Source organism: Argiope bruennichi, chromosome 8 (genome assembly GCF_947563725.1).
Source record: "Argiope bruennichi chromosome 8, qqArgBrue1.1, whole genome shotgun sequence".
In the NCBI taxonomy this organism is placed as follows: Eukaryota; Metazoa; Arthropoda; class Arachnida; order Araneae; family Araneidae; genus Argiope; species Argiope bruennichi.
In genome coordinates, this window is record NC_079158.1 from 128,859,032 (window position 1) to 128,878,640 (window position 19,609).

General features: G+C 30.1%; 1 protein-coding gene across 1 annotated transcript in view; it reads right to left on the reverse strand.

Moving 5' to 3' along the window:
- Window positions 1–7,305: 7,305 nt before the first annotated feature.
- Window positions 7,306–19,609, reverse strand: part of LOC129980778 (protein Hook homolog 1-like) — a 31,866-nt gene continuing 19,562 nt past the window's right edge. The window contains exons 7-10 of the mRNA XM_056091161.1: window positions 18,702–18,772; window positions 17,489–17,641; window positions 9,104–9,283; window positions 7,306–7,531 (exon numbers count right to left, since the gene is read on the reverse strand). Coding sequence (XP_055947136.1) covers window positions 7,306–7,531; window positions 9,104–9,283; window positions 17,489–17,641; window positions 18,702–18,772 — 630 coding nt within the window. The remainder of the gene's footprint in view (window positions 7,532–9,103; window positions 9,284–17,488; window positions 17,642–18,701; window positions 18,773–19,609) is intronic.

Genomic DNA, 19,609 nt, shown 5'->3' on the forward strand with positions numbered 1-19,609 from the left:
AAATCCCTCTTAGGGAATTTTTTTGAATTTTAAGATAACGTAACACAGAAATATTTTTATTAATTAATAGTTTTAAAAAGTACGAATAACTCTTTCCATAAACAAGTCATCATCAATGATCCAAGTGACGGCGTTTAAACCTATCTTCCCACTCGATCGAACTACTTCATCTTCTTTTTATCATCTTGACAATTTGTTTTAGATTCTTTCTTGTAATTGAATGGAGTGTTTGATAAAAGATAACTAAACCCAGAAATTATAATTATATTTTGCAGTTCCATTAATCATTTAAGTTAAATGTTGAATTAAGTGCAGCTGTAAAAGCTTTCAATGAAGTGGTCAGTCTGAAACTTTTGGTAAGGCTCTTTGTTTACAATGTTTAAGGCGGCTTGTTTATATTGTAATAACCATTCTACAAACTGTAATAAGAGCGATTTCTGAGTCACGTAGGTGAGTGCTTTATACATAGACTTGTTATGAATTGTGTCGATAAAAGAAATCGAGAGAATTTCATTCTGACGTCAACCATTGTATGCAAAGAGGTAATGTAAATTGTATATGAGTTTACATCAGTAAACCACCTCAGCTATTTAACGAATGCATTTTGCTGAGCATTTAAATTCAACGATTCAAAAACAAAAAAAAATAATTGAATGAGCGAGAAATTCGTAGTCTCTTGGTTATACATTAAAATTCGTAACAAAAAAGTATATAATTTCTTTGCACCACTTGACATAACATATTGTGTGCTTTCAAATGAATTTTTAAGGAGTTCATGTAAACAATTTTGTTCAGCGGGAAATTTGAGATTTGTCAACAATAACAAAGGAAAAAGAAAGCCAGGAAAGGCACATGGTGATAAAGTTTGCTATTGAAGAAAAAAAGACGTATCACGAACAGATAAATTCGTATATGTAGAATCAGACCTTATATTGAAAAATAGAAATATAATAAAAATGAGATAATGATAAGATAATCAATTCATATTAAATCCATTCAGTCACTTGAGATATCCACCATAAAATGTATACTGATCGCGCATATTCCCGTCATTTTTTAGAACGAGACAGTGTTTCGATATTTATTGATCTATCAATAAACAATAAACGCAAATTGCATTTCAATAGTTGTGATGTTCTGTATCTAAACAGGAAACATAAATGAAAGGCAAAATGCTTGAAAATATGCTAGAAGATACTTGCTGTTTGGCAAATATATCCGCATTAACTTTTAAAAGCACATGGTAGGCTGAAATGTGTTGATTTGAAGTTTATTATCCTTATAACTTTTACCTCAAAGGTTTACTTTCACATTGAAGAGTCAGCTCTCGAAGCGAAGACTTCTTGTGACCTCATTTTATTCATCAATTCTTTACCCTACAATCTTCTTTATTTCTTTCTTTAGTGGAAATTCGGCTTAAGATCGCGCCTAATCGGCTTACGCGAATGGCGATGAGCACTGTCAAGGGCGAATTAACGGTGGAAAAAAAACCGTTTGATGACAATAATCGAAAGCTGCAAGTAGGTCAAATACCAGCAGAGTTCATCGAAAGTGAAATCAATTAGGAACACGGCTTGTATCCCGATTAGTTGCTTCTTAATTTCTCCAGCCTTGGCAAATGATTTTATTTTCACCAAAATATTTATTCAATAGAGATGACATACGAATTCATTCAATTAACAAATTTTCTGAAGAAAGGAAAGAATAAAAAATAAGAAATTTCTTCTTTTAATTTTCTTGAATTTAATTTTTACATAGTTACTTAATTTTCCATATGAAAGATCTTTTGTAATTACTGGTACAAAGTGATGCCGCCAGTTCGTTATGCACGAAGTAAATAAAATGATCATAAACTTTCTCCGAAACCTAATAAATAATTTCACAATGATCTTTTTCAGTATCAATACTGCTATGATTTCACCATTTTGTCCAGATCGATGTGTTCAAACGATTTGTTATTAAAATTAACGAAACTAAACAAAAATATACTCCCTAGTATCCGGTTCACGGCTATCCGGGTTCCGTACTATCTGACCTAGTTTTCTTTATCATAATTAATTGATGAAGGCAAGGCATTGCATTGGTCAAGGCATTGGAAACGGGCATCTGCTACGATTCTCCTACGTGTCGTGTGCAAAATACAAGTTGTGACAGGAAAAATAGCAGTGTTCTCATTATTCATTGTTTTGTTGATGTGAAACGAATCTCAATTGTTGTCACTGTTCCTGATTGTAACTCCACTATACTCACATGATTCGTAAATTGTTCTTGGGGGAATGTTTAATGTTTCCTTAAGTATACTACAATGGAGTGTAAAGAATTCATGTTAGTATATGAACAGTTTATATCCTTTCACTTACAACAGTTTCTATGATTCACCGTTCAGCGGCCGCGTTCACATTCTACGTGGCTAGAGATAAATAAAGTGAAAAACTACGCATTGTAGCAGTGAGTTCTGATATAAAATCTTTGTCTTCTGACATTGATGAACAAGATATGCATTCATAGAACTCCGGCTAATCCGACGATTTATTTTATTTGCCTGTCCTTCGGCCACATTAAGCCAGATACTCGGGAGAATACTATATTTTTGTTTCATCTTAATCTTTGTCTTCTGACATTGATGAACAAGATATGCATTCATAGAACTCCGGCTAATCCGACGATTTATTTTATTTGCCTGTCCTACTGCCACGTTAAGCCAGATACTCGGAAGAATACTATATTTTTGTTTCATCTTAATCTGAATACGAAATATAATTAACTATTACTAGTTTAATTAGTTACCTTTTTCTTAACAGATTTACATTTAAATTTTACTTTTCATTGCAGACCGCTTCAATTTGAAGAAAAAAACATTTTGCTGGAATTTTCGCAAAATGGAGTAACATTATTTTTCTTTTTATTAAACGAGTATGAGCAATCTCTTTGTATCTCTTACTTATTTTCAGCAACATAGCACTAAAAATCGCATATGTTTCTATTAGTGTCGGGGGAATGGCAATGCACGCGTTATGTATGCGTTTATTTAATTGAGCCTTTTGAAATTTTATAAAACAGTTAAAAAAAGATATTTGGTTTATAAAAGCAATTTTCCTCGTTGAAAGAAGTGATAATACAGATCTGATTCGAAATATTACAGCTCTGAAAAATTAAATAAATATTAATTATTATTATTATTAATAATAATACTAATAATAAATATAAATTTGAAATTCAAAACAGAAAATTACAATGAAGCGGTTTTAAAATTTCAATATATTTTTTTCTGCCTTATCAAATTACGAATCAGTTTTGCTGGTATTAAACCTTTTTTTATAGATCATGTAAGCAATTTTGAATTTCACTGATTAACCTTGTGTTTTTTTTTATTTCATACACTATGAAAAAAAAATAAGAATAAAATCTTGATCAAATTCTGTGAAGAAAAGTAAGAAGTTAACAATTTTTTTTAAAAAAACAGAGCAACTAACTTATGTTTATGTTTACCTTTTATTATATTATGTAACCTTTTATTAATAAATGATTGAATAAGGATGATGCCAAAATATTATGATAAAATATCAAACTGGATATGAAATTTTTTAAATAAATATCTATCCATAACTCTTTTGGTTCTTTTTTGTGTCATCTTTCACCGTAATTAGATCTTAGTGCTAAAGCAAAAAATATTTTTTAGTGTTAGAGATTCTTTTGGCAGCCGAGATAAACTTTTATAAACTCATCATGAAAATTTTCATTTCCATAGTAGGATTAATAGTTATTTTTAGGATAAAACATTCTTACGATTCGCTGCTCCTCACTTTCCATTTAACCACAGCTGTAATTACGCCAATTCCATCATTTTGTCTACTAATTTGATAACTTCCTGCTTCTGTTTCCACCCCTGTCAATCAACATCAACCACCTGTTAATCGGTTGCTGAACTATTTCAGGCGAACTACTAAGAACTGTTCCGCTCACTTTCCTTCTCCCCCTCAGGTTACTTTCAACAAGGGAAAGGTCTAATCGGATTTTGAAACCACTTCTACTGAAAAACTTAAGATGAAAAATAACATTTATTAATTGCTGTAATCACGAAGAATGGATTATAACTTTTCAAAAGGAAAAGTGAAAAAAAGAAAAGGAGAGTTGAAGAACTATGATTTCGTGTCTTCCTCCTGCCAGAATTGTTGACGGCAGATTCATAATATCAAAATTCTGTCGAAAACGAATTGGTAAGGAGAGGAAAGAAACATTTAATTTTTCCTTATGGATATTGCAAATGTGTATCAGCGGATTCATCCACCTTATAGATGAACTGGTAGAAATGTCCTGCTAAGTGATTTGAGTCACTCTCCCTCTAGCTAAATCAGAAGGCAGTTATCAGTTCACTCTCCTGTCTATTGTGTCGTCACAAATTTGTTATCTGGACTGATGCAAGATGGCAGGTCTGTAGCATATAGGCTCATTCCAGACTTGATGTTCAATTTTTCAGAAGAGGTGGGAAAAACACAATTACAAATCAAAATCATATGTACTTATTAGATACTTCCGAAAAGGCACAAATCGAAGTAGTTGTGTCGTATTGGTAAGAACTTAAGCTAATTAAGGTATGAAACTGCTAATTAAGATATGAGCACGAATTAAATTTTTGAAGATCTTCAGATAAAGAGACATCACCTAACATTCGCTTCTCATTTCTGTATCTTCATGTACATTCAAAGAAACAAGAGTGATATTTTCACTTATGTATTTTCTTATGGCTTTAATTATTTTATTGCTTATTGCTTTTAATCTCTCCTAAGCAGTGGCGGATTTCAGCACAGGCGTTGGAAGCGGTTGCCACGTGATTTGAGACCTGGGGGGGAGGACTCAAAATCTGTATTGTAGTACTGAATCGGAGGTATTTTTTTCATTACAGACTTGTACACACATTTTTTCCCTCCTTTACTCAGAAAAGAAAAGAAAACTACAGAAAAAAGAAACTAAATGAAAATGAAGTCAAACGAAAACATAGATAAAAATTTGGAAATTAAATTAGATTTTAAAATATCATTACATACATATATTACATTAATAAAATAAGCATAAATATGAATTTAAAAACGCAAATAAGTTTAGTTCAAGTTACTTTCTAATCATCAATACAATTTATCTAGGCTGGGAACTCAGAATAATTTAGCGCCTGTAGCCTAAGTTATCAAAATCCGCCACTGCTCCTAAGACATTTTTATTTAAATTTTAAATCATATTGTTCAGCGTGCGTAGCGCAATATCTCATCCACACTATTACAGCTTTTAGTGAATGATGAAATTTTATGAAGTTGAAAAATATAGTCTTAAAGATCCCCCCCCCCTTTTTTTTTTACACAGCAACACTATCACTGACGATGTAATCTTTTTCAATTAATATACATACAGTTTGAAAATTTCATAAACCAACAATCGAAACCTCTCATGTAAATGCTTCCACTGATTTTTTTTCTTCAATTGATTTTTCCTTCGTTTATCTTTGAATTCTTTTAAATACAAGGGATTGATACATTTGACAATATAATCACCCTCTTTAATTGCAAACAAGTAATTATTTCAAATATTGTCTATCAACATATTTTTAATAGGATTTAATTAAGAGTCGGAAGTTGTTTTTCCTTCTAGGGACTTTGCTTTTGTTATTAGGATCTTCATATCATTTCCCTTGGAAGTGAAGGCCTTCAATTTCGCACAGCATGAATGCGAACAAAGCAAGCGGTAAACAGTACTGAATGTTGCGGAAATGCTTTCACTGGTTTTTTGGAATCATTCTGATGTTGACAACTAAATTGACCGTGATAGATTCTCGTGTTACACATCTTACACAACAGGGGTCGTTTTAATCCTCTTGTTCCCAGCATAACTTTAATTCAAGCATCTCAGCCTACTGGACTGAATTATCCGTGTTTCTCATTCAAAAGTCAGAAAAATTCCTCAACTTACTCAAAAGCCGCAGTGACAGCCGAGTTCTTAAGGATTTATGTACAAAAGATATCTCCATTCAATTGGTAGAAATTAGGCAATTGTATGCTCTACCATTCTTTGAGTGTTCTCAGAAATCCACCCTGGTCTTCAAATCCATCTGAGAGAGCATATCTAACAAACAAAGCATGCGCCTCAAGTATCAATCAGTTTCGTTTATCGGATCGCGGGCGGATTTCGGCACTATCCAAACGAGTCGGGTGGTGTGCAAAACTTTGCTGATTTTTTTTTTTAATTTTTGTGTTAGATTTATAGCAGTGTGTACTTTTATTTCATTATATCTATCAATTTTTTTCACCGTCAATAGTAGTACATTCGTGTTAGTTTATGTATCACTTGTATGTGGCGCGTACCACAATGTGGCTTAGCGAAAGTTCGCCACAATGTGGCGGCTGTCAGATGTTGGCGTTCGCCAAGTGCTGGATGAATAGCTGTTAGTTTCTGTATCATTCCTTATGTTTACTAGTGCTTGTATCAAGTCGTGAAGCGTTCCTAGGAATTATGTTTATAAGTAGTCAGTTGAAATAAAAATGCATTAGGAGTGAGACAGAAACTAGCAGCTATTCATCCAGCAATTGGCGATCGCCAACACGTGGCAGCCACCACATTGTGGCGAACTTTCGCTCAGTCACATTGTGGCAAGCGCCACATACAAGTGATACAGAAACTAACATAAATGTATTACTATCAATTCAAACAATTTTCACGATAGAGAAAAATTTCTATTATTGAAAAATTTCTATTATTGAAAAGATAATTTGTTGAATTTTAAGACAATGTAAAAATGAGTCATATGTTATTATATATTTGGAAATTATCGCTGAAAAATAAACAAATTTCGCTTACATTTTTATTATTTAAAATTCTTATTAAAATTTAAAGAAAATCACTTCAATGTGTACATTTTCATCTTCTACCACCTTGTACCAAATTTGGTAGTTCTTGATTTGACTGTCTATATGTAGAATGCCAACACAAAGACAGACATGTAACACACACACACACACACACACACACACACACACACACACACACACACACACACACACACACACACTTATCTTTATTATAAGTAAGTCAAATTTTTATACATTTTATTAAAAACTTTTATTTAGGTGATATTGTATTTGCTACTGAACACTGCATAAAGTGTTTAAGAGCAATTTGAAAGCAATCTTCGTATTATCTCTATGATCATAAAATGATGATTATTTAATTTTAATCTACAAATGAATGAAATCTGGAAAATATGATATCGCAAGAGAACACTTAAGTGGCAAAATTTGTCAAAATTCCTCTAAATTTATTTCAGGTAGATTGTTGATCGTTTTCTGTGTGAGAAGAACGTGGTTTGATCTCTTCAGCCGAAGGTTGCTTCTCAAAAGACTTCTTTTTTTCTCTCAGGCTATCGATGAAAAGTTTCGTCGTTCTGTCAGCTCCCGTCGCGTAGATCTGGAACAGCCCGTCGGTCTTGGCGACGACGGCCTTCCAGTGGCCTATCATGAACCGGTGCACTTCTTTCTCAATATCCAGTCTGAAGAAAGAAACATCAATCATAAGATTTGTTGGATTAACGCGAATTGATCTTAGTTCTATTTGCAATATTGAACCATGGTTAAAAAACGAGTTTGGTACCAAACAAATGTGAAGTATGTGGCTTTATGAAAATCACTTTATTTTCAAACATAATTCAATTAAACTGACATTTTAAAACGAAAAGTTTCACTTTTTTAAATATCAGTTTTAATCATATTGTTTTCAATATTTATTTATTTTTTATTATTTTCTTCATTTCTTTCTAGTGAACTTGGAATTTTATATATTTAATATTTATGCATTTTTTTTATTATTATTTTCATTACTGTCCTTTTCCTGAATAACTATTAATTACTTTCTACCCTACGAAACAATAGAAACTAAAGTATTACAATTGTCCATCCTAAAATCGCCTTTATTATTCGCTTTTTAAACACCGTTATTGAAAGAGCATTGACTTAGAGCAATGAAATTTGATATAAATTCTAAACTCATCAAATTCATACATTTATATGAAATTCTATTAATATCTGCAGAAGGAAAGTCTGTCTGAACGTGTATTCATGATAATTTAAAAATGCTAAATTATAAATTTAAATTTTTTTGTATGCGGATTTTTGAGAACAATTTTATTCTTAAATTTCGGATCAAATATGTCGTAAATGAGTGAAATTTGTTGATTTGAGTATTCGTGTGTATGTGAATTTGATAAATTAAAAATAAAACGATTCACAATAAAAAAAAATTTAAAGCACCCTTGCTGCCAAAGTTATAAATCTACGTCACGTTTTCGATAGGATTATTTGAAAGGAAAATATTCAAAACGCACACTCAATATTTTTCAGTACATTACGAAGCACGAAACTGCTAGACTACATCGTATCACAAAAATTGGAAGGAAGAAATTCAGGCTTACGGATTGCAAAGATCTTTGACTGTTATCCGCCTCCCTACCTGCAACACCTCCACAACACCGTTAAGTTCGGAGGCTGCAGAGGAGGATCGGATGAGAACCGAAAAAAAAGACATATTGTTTATGTATATGGGAAAGTCTGTTGATCTCATCTCCAGCAGATCTTTGTACTGTCATTATGTATTTTTATTTTCTAATATTGACTTAGTTATTATATTTCCATTGTTTGTGCATGATTTATTCATTCTTTATAATCATGCTAACTATAAAAAACATCGTCTGTTAACAGAATATATTATTTACTCTACATCGAAGGTATTTCCAATAGAAGAAAAAGAATCGAAGAAAAAGAATAAGAGTTTCAATTTTTGAGAAAGTTAACATTTTAATTTTTTCTTCTTTTTTTCGACATTGATTTTTAGTCTATAAATGGTTCTCGCCCCCGAACATAGAATAAAAGTGGAAAAAGAATTCTTTATTATGGATAAATAAACAAAATCATTTTTAAAAGTTATTTGTTATTCGTTGTTTAATGTTTTCAATTAATTTTTTGAAAAACAGGGAAAACACTCGATGGCATATCAACGTTTTCCGTTGATTTAGAGTTGTTCTACAACTAGGCTAAACTTAGATAAAGATATATTAAATGCACCTTACTTGATCAAAAGTTCATCCAAAGTGCTTGAAGAATCTTCTTTGCCAGCCTCGAGTTTTGCACCTTTGGAAGCTGCCAGACCTTCTAGGGTTTTGATGGATTCTTGCAGGTCACGAATCTCAGCTTTCTTCTGCGCAGACGTCGCCTTCGATTGACGAAGCTGCTCTTGCCACTCGTTTAGTCTAAAAAAAGAATCTTTCTGTCAGATGAACAACGACATAATGTTTATCCTGGTGTAAACTATATACTAATTCAACTTCAAAATTTCTATATTGAAGAAACAAAAGCAATGTATGTAATGGATTTGGCAGTAAAGCCAATCAAATATAAAGGGGCATGATTGTATAACAAATGACTTTTAATCAGTTTCATTTCTTGCTTTCAAACCTCGAGAAAAAATTCAAACCATTTCTCGGAGTTTTATGTGTAGAAATAGAAGAAAAAATATTTGTAAAAATCTAATTATTATTAATAATGACATTATTTAATATTAATTTTAAAAATGGAAAGCATTTACAAAAAATGAATGGAAGCATTGCCAAAAATGCAGGGAAATGCACTAAAAGTACAGAATATTTCCAAAGTTTTTCATAATGTTCTAGGGATATTTTATTTGATATTCATTTATAGCATAGAAATATATTAATTTAAACCTCAAAGAATTTTCTCTCAGAATTAATTGGTCAAAAAGTCTGCTCTTTCTAAAATTAATTTTCATCTTTCTAATGAATCCAAATGCATTACCCCAAAGTCAAAGGACAAAACAAAGTAACAAATTAAAAAAAAATTATTTTAAATCATTCCGCAGATATATTTGAGTATTTCTTCTTGTGAATACATGTAAATATTCGCTACTGCACTGCTACTTTTTCATGTACCATTGAATGTTTTTCATAGACTTCATAAAGGAAAGAGACCAAAAACGCAAAGTTTTCTTGAAATAAGATATTTCAGTATCTGTCCTATATTGATCAAGACATCGTGTACATTACTGGCTGTAGACCTGCTGATTTCAGGAAAATTTGGAGTTAACTGCCATAGGTTAAAAGCTACAATATCATCTTAGGAAAGTATTTTATATTCAGTATTTTTCATATATATTTCACAAGCAAAGTCTTTAAAAATGCCAGAAAAGAAAGAAAGCTCACCAGAAAAGAATATTTTTTTTAGCCGAATAACAATTTCTGTTCATCATTATTTTAATACTCGTCTTGCGACATGAAATGGAACAACCGATGAAATCAGTGGCAGAATATGATGATTGAGCGAAATAAAAATTAAACAGATTAAAAAAAATAGAAGAATAAAAAATTGATTAAATTAAATTTATCTTTCATTCATTTCCCTTGATCATTTATCATTAAAAAGAGATATTGAAATATGCACTCTCAATTTCTAAATTTTTGTTATCTTCTCGCATACGGCTGTATCATTTGTCAGTATATCCAATGGGATTCAAATCGTCTTGTACTATGCATGCGCATAATTGGTCTTAATTTTCTTCCATGCCGATAGAATCTTTCACCTCTTCCCTATAATGAGGTATCGAGACAGAAATTCATGAAATAATTTCCGAGCACTTATGAAAAAAAAGTTTTTGTGGGTGTCCATACGTGCAAATGAGTTCGTGTCCACATTGTTTAAACAAATCTATCATAATTAAACCCAAGAAATTTACTTTATCACGAAAGTAGTAGTAATATTGACACAATGTATCTTGAAGTAAGACTTTTAAAAATTTCATATAGAAAAATTTTATTTAACATTTTGTATATCTTTAGGAAGATGTTCCACATATATTCTCACGTTATGATTACAAATTAAAAAAATCAATAATCAATGCATTATTAGTGAGCAAACAATTTATATATATATATATATATATATATATATATATATATACAGGGTGTTGTTGAATTTGACCGACAAATTCAGAGGGGTGATAACGAATCACCATACAACATGGGGTCCCAAACGACGTTTAGTAGGTGAAAATTGCAAAAATATTGAAAGTCGGTGAACTGTTGGAAACTGTAAAAAATTAATAAAAAAATAAGAAATGATGTTTCAACTATGAATTTTTTTAAGTGAAAGCACATTCTTAAAAGTTTTTTATATCATGTAGGTAGCATGCCAGTTTGATGATCCAAGAGATCGTAAATTACTGAAAACGAAAAAGTAGTTTAGAACCCTTATTTGCAAAAATATTAAAACTTAAAAAATAAAAGCTTGAAATTATAAAATTTTATATTCTTTATTTTGATATAAATGTGTAGTCTAAAAACTGAAGAATTTTTAAGATATTCAAAAAAAAAAAAAAAAAAAAACTAAAAACTAAAATGGGTTTAAGGAAACATCGCTGCAACATCAGTACCGATGTTTGCAGAGGGTTTTTTTCAAATTCGAAAGATAAATTTAGAGAGTGAATAGTAGTCATTAAGGAGATGAAAAATAACCATAAAACATAGGGTCGCAGTTAATGATTTTCAGTGAAAATAGGGTGGAGTTCGCAAGCTGTGTGTTTGATACCACACAGGAAGGTGCACACTTTTCTGCAAGAGTTTTATTCTCAGATGAAACCTGCTTTACAAGAGAAGGCGTCTTCAACTAACACAATGAGCATATTTGGTCATTCGAAAATCCCCACATCAGTGTCTCGTCGAACGCAAGTTTAATATTAATATCTGGATAGGGTCATCTATTGGGGCCGTGTCTTCTGCCGTACCTTGTTTTCTAGCACGTTCCTCTGCACTTACTGCATCGAACGCCGACAATCGTACGCAAAAACATGGTTACCAGAACATTTTAGATGTATTTATGAAATATGACATGTTGTTTCAGAATGAAGTTTAACGACCATCAATTCTGCAATGCTCATTAATGACGATTTGCTGGCCGATTTTATTTTCTTTGAACGAATGAAATATTTACATTATAGTAGGATCTTTCTTTTCGATAACCTTGTTCTTAATTCTATCATTCACAAGACCATTCTCTTCGACAGACACATTATTTTTTTGTCGTCTGTTTGTGTGATTTTGACTGAAAAACGTTAACTGCGATCCTATGTTTTATGGTAAATTTTTATCTCCTTAATGACTACAATTCCCTCTCTGAATTTATCTTTCGAATTTGACAACACCTTCTTCAAACATCGGTACTGATGTTGCAGCGATGTTTTCTGATGCCCATTTTGGTTTTTCTTGAATATCTTAAAAACTCCTCAGTTTTCACACTACACGCTGATATCAAAACAAAGAATATGGAATTCCTTATATTTTAAAACTTTTAATTTTCTTCAAGTGTTAATATTTTTACAAACAAGGGTTCTAAACTACGTTTTCGTTTTCAGTAATTTACGGCCCCCTGGATCATCAAATTGGCATGTTACCTGCATGAAAAACAGTTTTAAGAATGTGCTTTCACTTAAAACAAATTCATAGCAGAAACATCATTTGTTATTTTTTTTAATTAATTTTTTACAGCTTACCAACAATTCCCCGATTCCCTATATTTTTGAGTTTTTAAACAACTAAACTTCGTTTCTGACCCTATGTTATATCATGATTCTTTATCCTCTTGATACCTACTAGCATCTCTATGAATTTGTCGGTCGAATTCGGCAACACCCTGTGCATATTGCAACGAAGCTAGCCACATGTCTCCGTGGCTCGTTGATAAGACATCGGACTGCGGGCAAAGAGATTGCAGGTTCAATCCTCACCAAATAAATTTGTTATTTATTTTCCTTTCAGTTCTTTCAGAAGTTTCTGGAATATTCCATTATTATAATTTCCTCAATCTTTGTACGTCATTTCCTCTTCAGTTAGTTCTAGGAATGTTCTAGAACAACCTATATCTGTATATAAGAGCTTGCTTTATAGTAACCGAGGTCTTTGGTTTAATTTAAATAAGCTGATATTATTCTACGTTCTCTTCCTTAAGCCTATAAACGTGACAAATATATATATATATATATATATATATATATATATATATTAAGCCTATAAACGTGACAATATATATATATATAATTTGCATAAATTAAAAAAAATGATGTCTTTTTCCAGAAAAATGCTAAGAATTAAAAGCAAAATTTCTATTTCCAACATAATATTTCCATAATCTTTTAAAAAAATTTTGATGTGATTACTTGAGCATTTCTTTTCTAATATAGAAAAGTTAATTATCAAAATGTTTATTTTCTTTGATTTTATATTAACTGTTGTCTTCATGAATTGAAAGTATATCATGCACTGTTTCTTAGCAGAATGCATTTATCCATTGGGAAAATTTACATTTCGTCGCCGATTTGACAAATAAGATATCGAAACTCAAGAAAATAATTTGAATGTAAATTAAATCCTGATGATATCTTTGGCGGGAATTCTTATTTTTTTTAAATCTCTCTTCTTTTCTTTAGAATGTCCTAAATTTCAGCTATTAATTTCAATTGTTCTGTCTGCAGTTTACTGGTCACTTTGCCATAAAAAGACCACCCATTTTACACTTTTTTTTTTACTTAATTTTTCATATTTTTATTTTATGTTATTGTGATTTTGATTTCAATGACATTAAAAACAGTAAAAACGTTATTATGTACAAAACATTGCGACTAAAGGAGAAATTATCTAATTTTTGTTAAACTAGAAATTAATTTCCTTCATTCATAAAAAAAAAGTTGATCGCCAAACTAGCCGAGTTTGGTGACCGATTTGTTCTCCCACATTATTTACTTTTTATGCCATTAAACGTTGAATTTGGAGTCTGTTTTTCTACCTTGATATGCAATACTAAAATATGAATTTCATGAAATCAATATGTTACAAATTACTGCCGGAGCAAATTAAAAATGTATATAATACAAAATAAAAGCAGAAGTGAAAATTCTGTTTTGGATTCAACTCCAAAGAAAACAAATTTATTTAATCTTAATTTTCACATTGGAAAACGCACAACACAGATTTTTTGATGGATGAGTTTAAATTTAATCATAATATTATAATGTTGTTAGATTGTGTATTAAATAAAAATTAAAATCAAAAAAGTCTATTTAAAGAAGGTAAAAAAAAAGTACAGAAATTGAATCTATATTATTAAAATAGTAACTTCTTGAGCTTTAAAAGTAATGTAAACATCAGTTTTGTGAGATGATAGTTTTGGAAGATATACTCTCATCAATTACCAGAAGGAAGTCTTTTGGGATTCCTCATTTGGCTATGGTTAAGTCTACTTTTGCCCTCGCTCAAGTTTTTTTTTTCCAACACTTTTTTCTTGATTTCTTTTATGTCTCGGGTCCTTTTACTGAATGACGTTTTGGAATTCTCTCAAGAGTTTTTATAACAGTAATTTCAGCTCCATTGTTTTGCGAAACGTTGAATTTAATACAGTTGTTAAAACGTTCAATAAAACCATCTGAAACTTTAGTATAACGACTTGTTTATATTTCACAAATGCCCTTCGGTAATAAGTAACAAAAGCAATTTCTTCTATACGTACGTTTGTGTTATATACATATAAACAACATGAAAAAGTTTTCAATAATCAGTTCGTTTTCCTTTTCTCTAAAATTTCTAATGTTAATATACTTGACCTACTAGCTCTTGTTAGCGAAAAACATTGGTCGTGCTGCCATCTATACGACACTTGAAGAGTGAATTATTTTGAATTATTTTCCATATTCATTTGATTTGAATCTATTTATAAAGAAAGAAAAATTCGGAAAACATGTTTATTATCAAATTCAAGTTGCTCTTAACATTACGATGCTAATAGATCATACATACATCATAACTGGATTCAAAGTTATCATGTTTGACGTGTTGTTTCTTCTTCTGAAAATGTGTTGGCTAAAAAATTCTTAATTATTCGGATAACATTCAAATTAAAAATTGATCAAAATTTTAAAATTTTCCATATTAAGTTCATATTACAAAGTAAGTTAAAGAGTAATTTATGCTCTACAGATTTAAGTAATTAAGAGTTAAAAATTATTATCTTTTGCATTACTTCAAAAAATAAACATATTTTTCTTTGTTATTAGTTTTGTTTTGTTATTAGTTAGTTATTAGCTAATGCATCTTTCAAAATATTTTTAATCATATTTTACAATGATTCTTATTAAAGTTTAATTAATCGTTTTATGACTAAGCAAGTTGTGACGATATAAAATAATTTTATTATTGGTACACTATTGCTGCTTTATAATTAAGAGGGTATGTTAAAAATAAAATAAATGTTCCTGTAACTTAGTTATCGTGATGGTAAACTTCGAATTAAAGGTTTCTTTCCTACAAGACCAGAAAACCTAATGTTATTCACTTTTAGTAAAAACTGATTCTATTCATGTTTCAGAACAATCATATTAAATTTTTTTGCAAAGTTGAAATAATTAAATTACTTGTTATTCCGATTTTCAAATTATAAAAAACGCCCTCTCAGAAAGTGAAATTCGTGAGAATCATAACTTTGATTCATTCATTTAACAATGAATTTTTAATTCTTTGGATAATTTAGGTATATACAACTCTAAATTTCAAAAAACCGATGTACGTAATATATATGATAAAAATATGTTACACGAAATGCTAGATAAATACATGATAAATAATCGGAATTATCCATCCATCATCATGATAAAAAAATTATTGATTTAAAAAAGCTAAAATGGTCGTCCCAAAGTTTCTCGCATACTCAATAATAGAGGAATTTTCTTCCTCCAGTTTAACATTCTGGACCTTGGGATTATCCTGAGTGCTCCGATTTTTATTTTTATGCATAAAATATGCGTTTCGTAGCATAAAAAAAGGAAATCGGGACTTGTTTATTAATAGCATGCTTTTGGCAAACAATAGCGGAAAACTCATGGACATTGTGGTCATAAATTTGTATGCTAAATTCTATTTATTTTATTCCTTTTGTTTTTGAGTTATCGCATTTATATGCTTGCTAATGTAGAATATAAAAGGTGATCAAAACTTTTAGAGATTCAATTAAAAAAAAATAATACGAATTCACACATTAGCTTCTAAGACTTTGAACTAAATTCTTCTTACCGAAGTTGCTGCGGTTTTCAATTATCGTGTTCATATGCATGCAAAAGTACAGATTAATAAACGGGCAAATTCTTCAGAGATTTGGTTCTAAATATGGTACCAATTTATGTAATAAATACTAAACTTGTTACAGTCCATCAAAAAAGTATCTGGGTATTGCATCTTTTTCTGAAACTGTTTACTGCATAATAAAATTATAAATGCCTATCACTGCAAAAAATATTTCTTTTTGTGTATGAAGTGTTTCTTTTTTAAAGGGCTCCTCCATATTTAGATTTACTCAAACTCAATTTTTTTTCCTATTGCAGCATCTGATTTCGAAGAAATTTCTGAATTCTACAGATTAAAATAGCTCAAAAGCGTATAACATTTTGCAATTTTTAGTAAATCGTTGATGAGGAAAAAGCAAATGAAAATTTGAATCAATAATGTCGAAGGAGAGTTTTTTTTCTTCATGATATAGTAAATTTTTGAAAATGATTTTTATTATCCATTAAAATATTCAATAAGGAAAATAAATTTTTAAATACATGAAAATATATTTTATATTTTTAATTAATTTATAAATATTTTTTTGAATAAAATGTCATGACGATAACGCAACCAATATTCGTACCAATTAAGGGAGCCAAACCTAAAATATCATTATATTAGATGTTATGACCTTTAATCAGATAGTTTTTAATATATATAGTAATAACCACAGTCTTTCAATTGAGCAAGATTTTCGCATTTCTAAGGTGCGCATCTCAATTTAAAAGGTCATTGATTCAAAATAGAACAGAACAAAACTTCATTAAAACGGAACGAAAAATGAAACATGCTTTTTAACGTAGTTTTAGATGAAAATATTTTTGTGCAAGATGAGGGAAAACATCGATGCATCCGTTACAACACTAGTAACTTCAATTTTTAAATTTTAAGCGGCGTTTCAAGACCCTCACTATACAGTTATAAACACAGATTCAAGTTACTCTACTCTAGGTCTATTGTGCCAATTGTTTTAGAAGTTTTCTAGCTTTACTGCTTTCTGGAATGACAAAAGCTCAAATTAATTATTATAATATGTTCTTAATAGATGGTTTCGTAAATATTTGTCCCATCATTTAATATGAGTAAGAAAATGGGGAGAAATATTATTAAATAGAAGAAAAACTTTTAAAGAAATATTTTAAATTATTATACGAATTTTCTTTTAAATAATGCAACAATTTAGTGGCTTTATATCTTCAAAGGATGAGTCACCACAGTTTGATGAAAAGCTTGTTGAACAATCTCGTTTTTTAGGTATCACAATATATTTCTTTTTGATGAATGAAATGACATTCTTACTTTCTAATATTATTAAGGGCGATTTCTGCTAGATGCTCCACTTCCTCCTGAGCAGATTCAAAGTATCTCAAGTACTTTTCGCATTCGTCCCGAAGTTCAGGATCGAGAGCAGGCATAGGATCGGCTTCTACTCGTTCTGGGTTTTCTGGATCCCTTAAAGCAGAGAAACATTAAGAAAAAGAAAATAAAAAAAAAAGATAAAGAACTTAACCACTACTTTTTATTACCAGATTTTATTATACTAACGCCTTATTTTGAAGAAAGGCAAATGAAAGTTTGGAGTAGATTTTGTAATTGTGAGAGTTGTCAATCGATGAAAATGACTATTGAATCGTTCACCCCCTTTCACCCAAACCCACTAGAATGAGAATATATTATTATTTATTTAACTTGCAACATGCTCACATGAACAGTGCAACTTTAGGGAAAATCCGGTCTCGACTCTGCACCCCTCCAATTCTCAGAAATATGAAGTTTCCATGAGGAGACAAAAATTTTACTTGATATTTAATTTAGTTATGAAATTCAGTATTCAACATTCATTTGACTTTTTAGTTAATTTTTTCATAAAACAACATTTTTGCATTTATCATCAATTGAAGAATATTCAGAATAATGAGTACTAATTCAGAATGAGTACTCATTTTTATTTCAACTATTTAATAAAAGTTACTCTATCGAATACGCAAACTTGGAATCCTGTTTAGGTCTATAGTAAGGTCTTTATAGTTCTTTATTTATTAACTGTCAATTTTGTAGATATACTTTTTTTACTCAAAGCAAGCAGTATGTTAAATTATGCATATTACTTATCTTAATCTTTAAATAACAGGATTGAATATGTCCTATGAATCAGATCAATTTATCAGGCTCAATATATATATATTTTAAAAATTTTAGATTATTTTTACGTTTACAAAGATGTTCTTTCCAGTAAAATAGATGACAAATTAAAATGCAAAATTTTTCATCGCTCGTGCTTTGATAGAATTTGTTTTCCCATAATGTCACCGACTGTCAAAATAGCAGTTAATTCTTTTTGTTTCTGTATTGAAAATCAGCTTTCTTCAGTAGGTAGATTTTACTGAAGAGGAACGCGTCGTTTATGGATAATTTAATTATGACACATTAAAATATTCCTTTGAAGTCACATCTAATACAAGTTTGATATGGTGTTTTCAGAATTGTCAAGTTTTTCTTTAAAAATACCTACTCAGGATTCTCTGTTCCTGTCGCTGGTGAGTTTGGAACAGTGTTTTCTGTATTTTCGTCTCTTGCATAGCTCTGAGGGGAAAAAATGAAATGTTTTTTTTTAAAAACTTACTGATATTATTTTTAAAGTAAAAAAAAGAAAGTTATTTTATATAATAGTAATCAATGTAATTAAGCAACTAATGAAATGAGTTAGTGCATAAAATTCACTTATGCACCATGATAATAGTTTTTGGATAATAAATAAGAGTTCCAAAGAATAACGAGACTACACCTTGTCAGAGCTTAAAGTAGCAAGCAGAAAGTCAAACAGCAAGTTAACTTTACTACTTTACATTGATTTAATTGAGTATTTTATAGTAAATTACAAAATAAAAATTATAAATTCGATTGAGTGTAAAATTATTTAAAATGTTTCAGCAGACAGTTGAGTCTCATTTCTTTTTCTAAGTTAGCATGATGTGAAAGAAAAGCTGTTTGTATTTGTTTTTTCTTAAATTTTTACCTTTTGACTGCTTTACACAAATACGGTTACAGATTAATGTGACTTTTTTGAACATTTAAATTTAATAATTGAACAGGAATTTTCGTACTTGTCTGTGTGGAGTTACTTTCAAGATATCCAAACAAACAAACAAAAGTTTAATAATTTCAACTCTTATTTTAGTTAATCGTTCAAACACACACAAACAGAATTACTTTCCTTTAGATTGTATTGTTTACAGAATTTATTTTTGCTAATATTAGTATTATTTTTCTTGATATTTCTGGGTAAATTGATCCACCTTTACTGATGGAAATATTCGAGAGACTACAAAGAGCTCTAAAGTCCAAAGAGTCCAAAGTTCATTTATTAATATTGTTTATTTAAAAGGGTTTTTTTTTTTTTTTTTTTTTTTTTTTTACTTT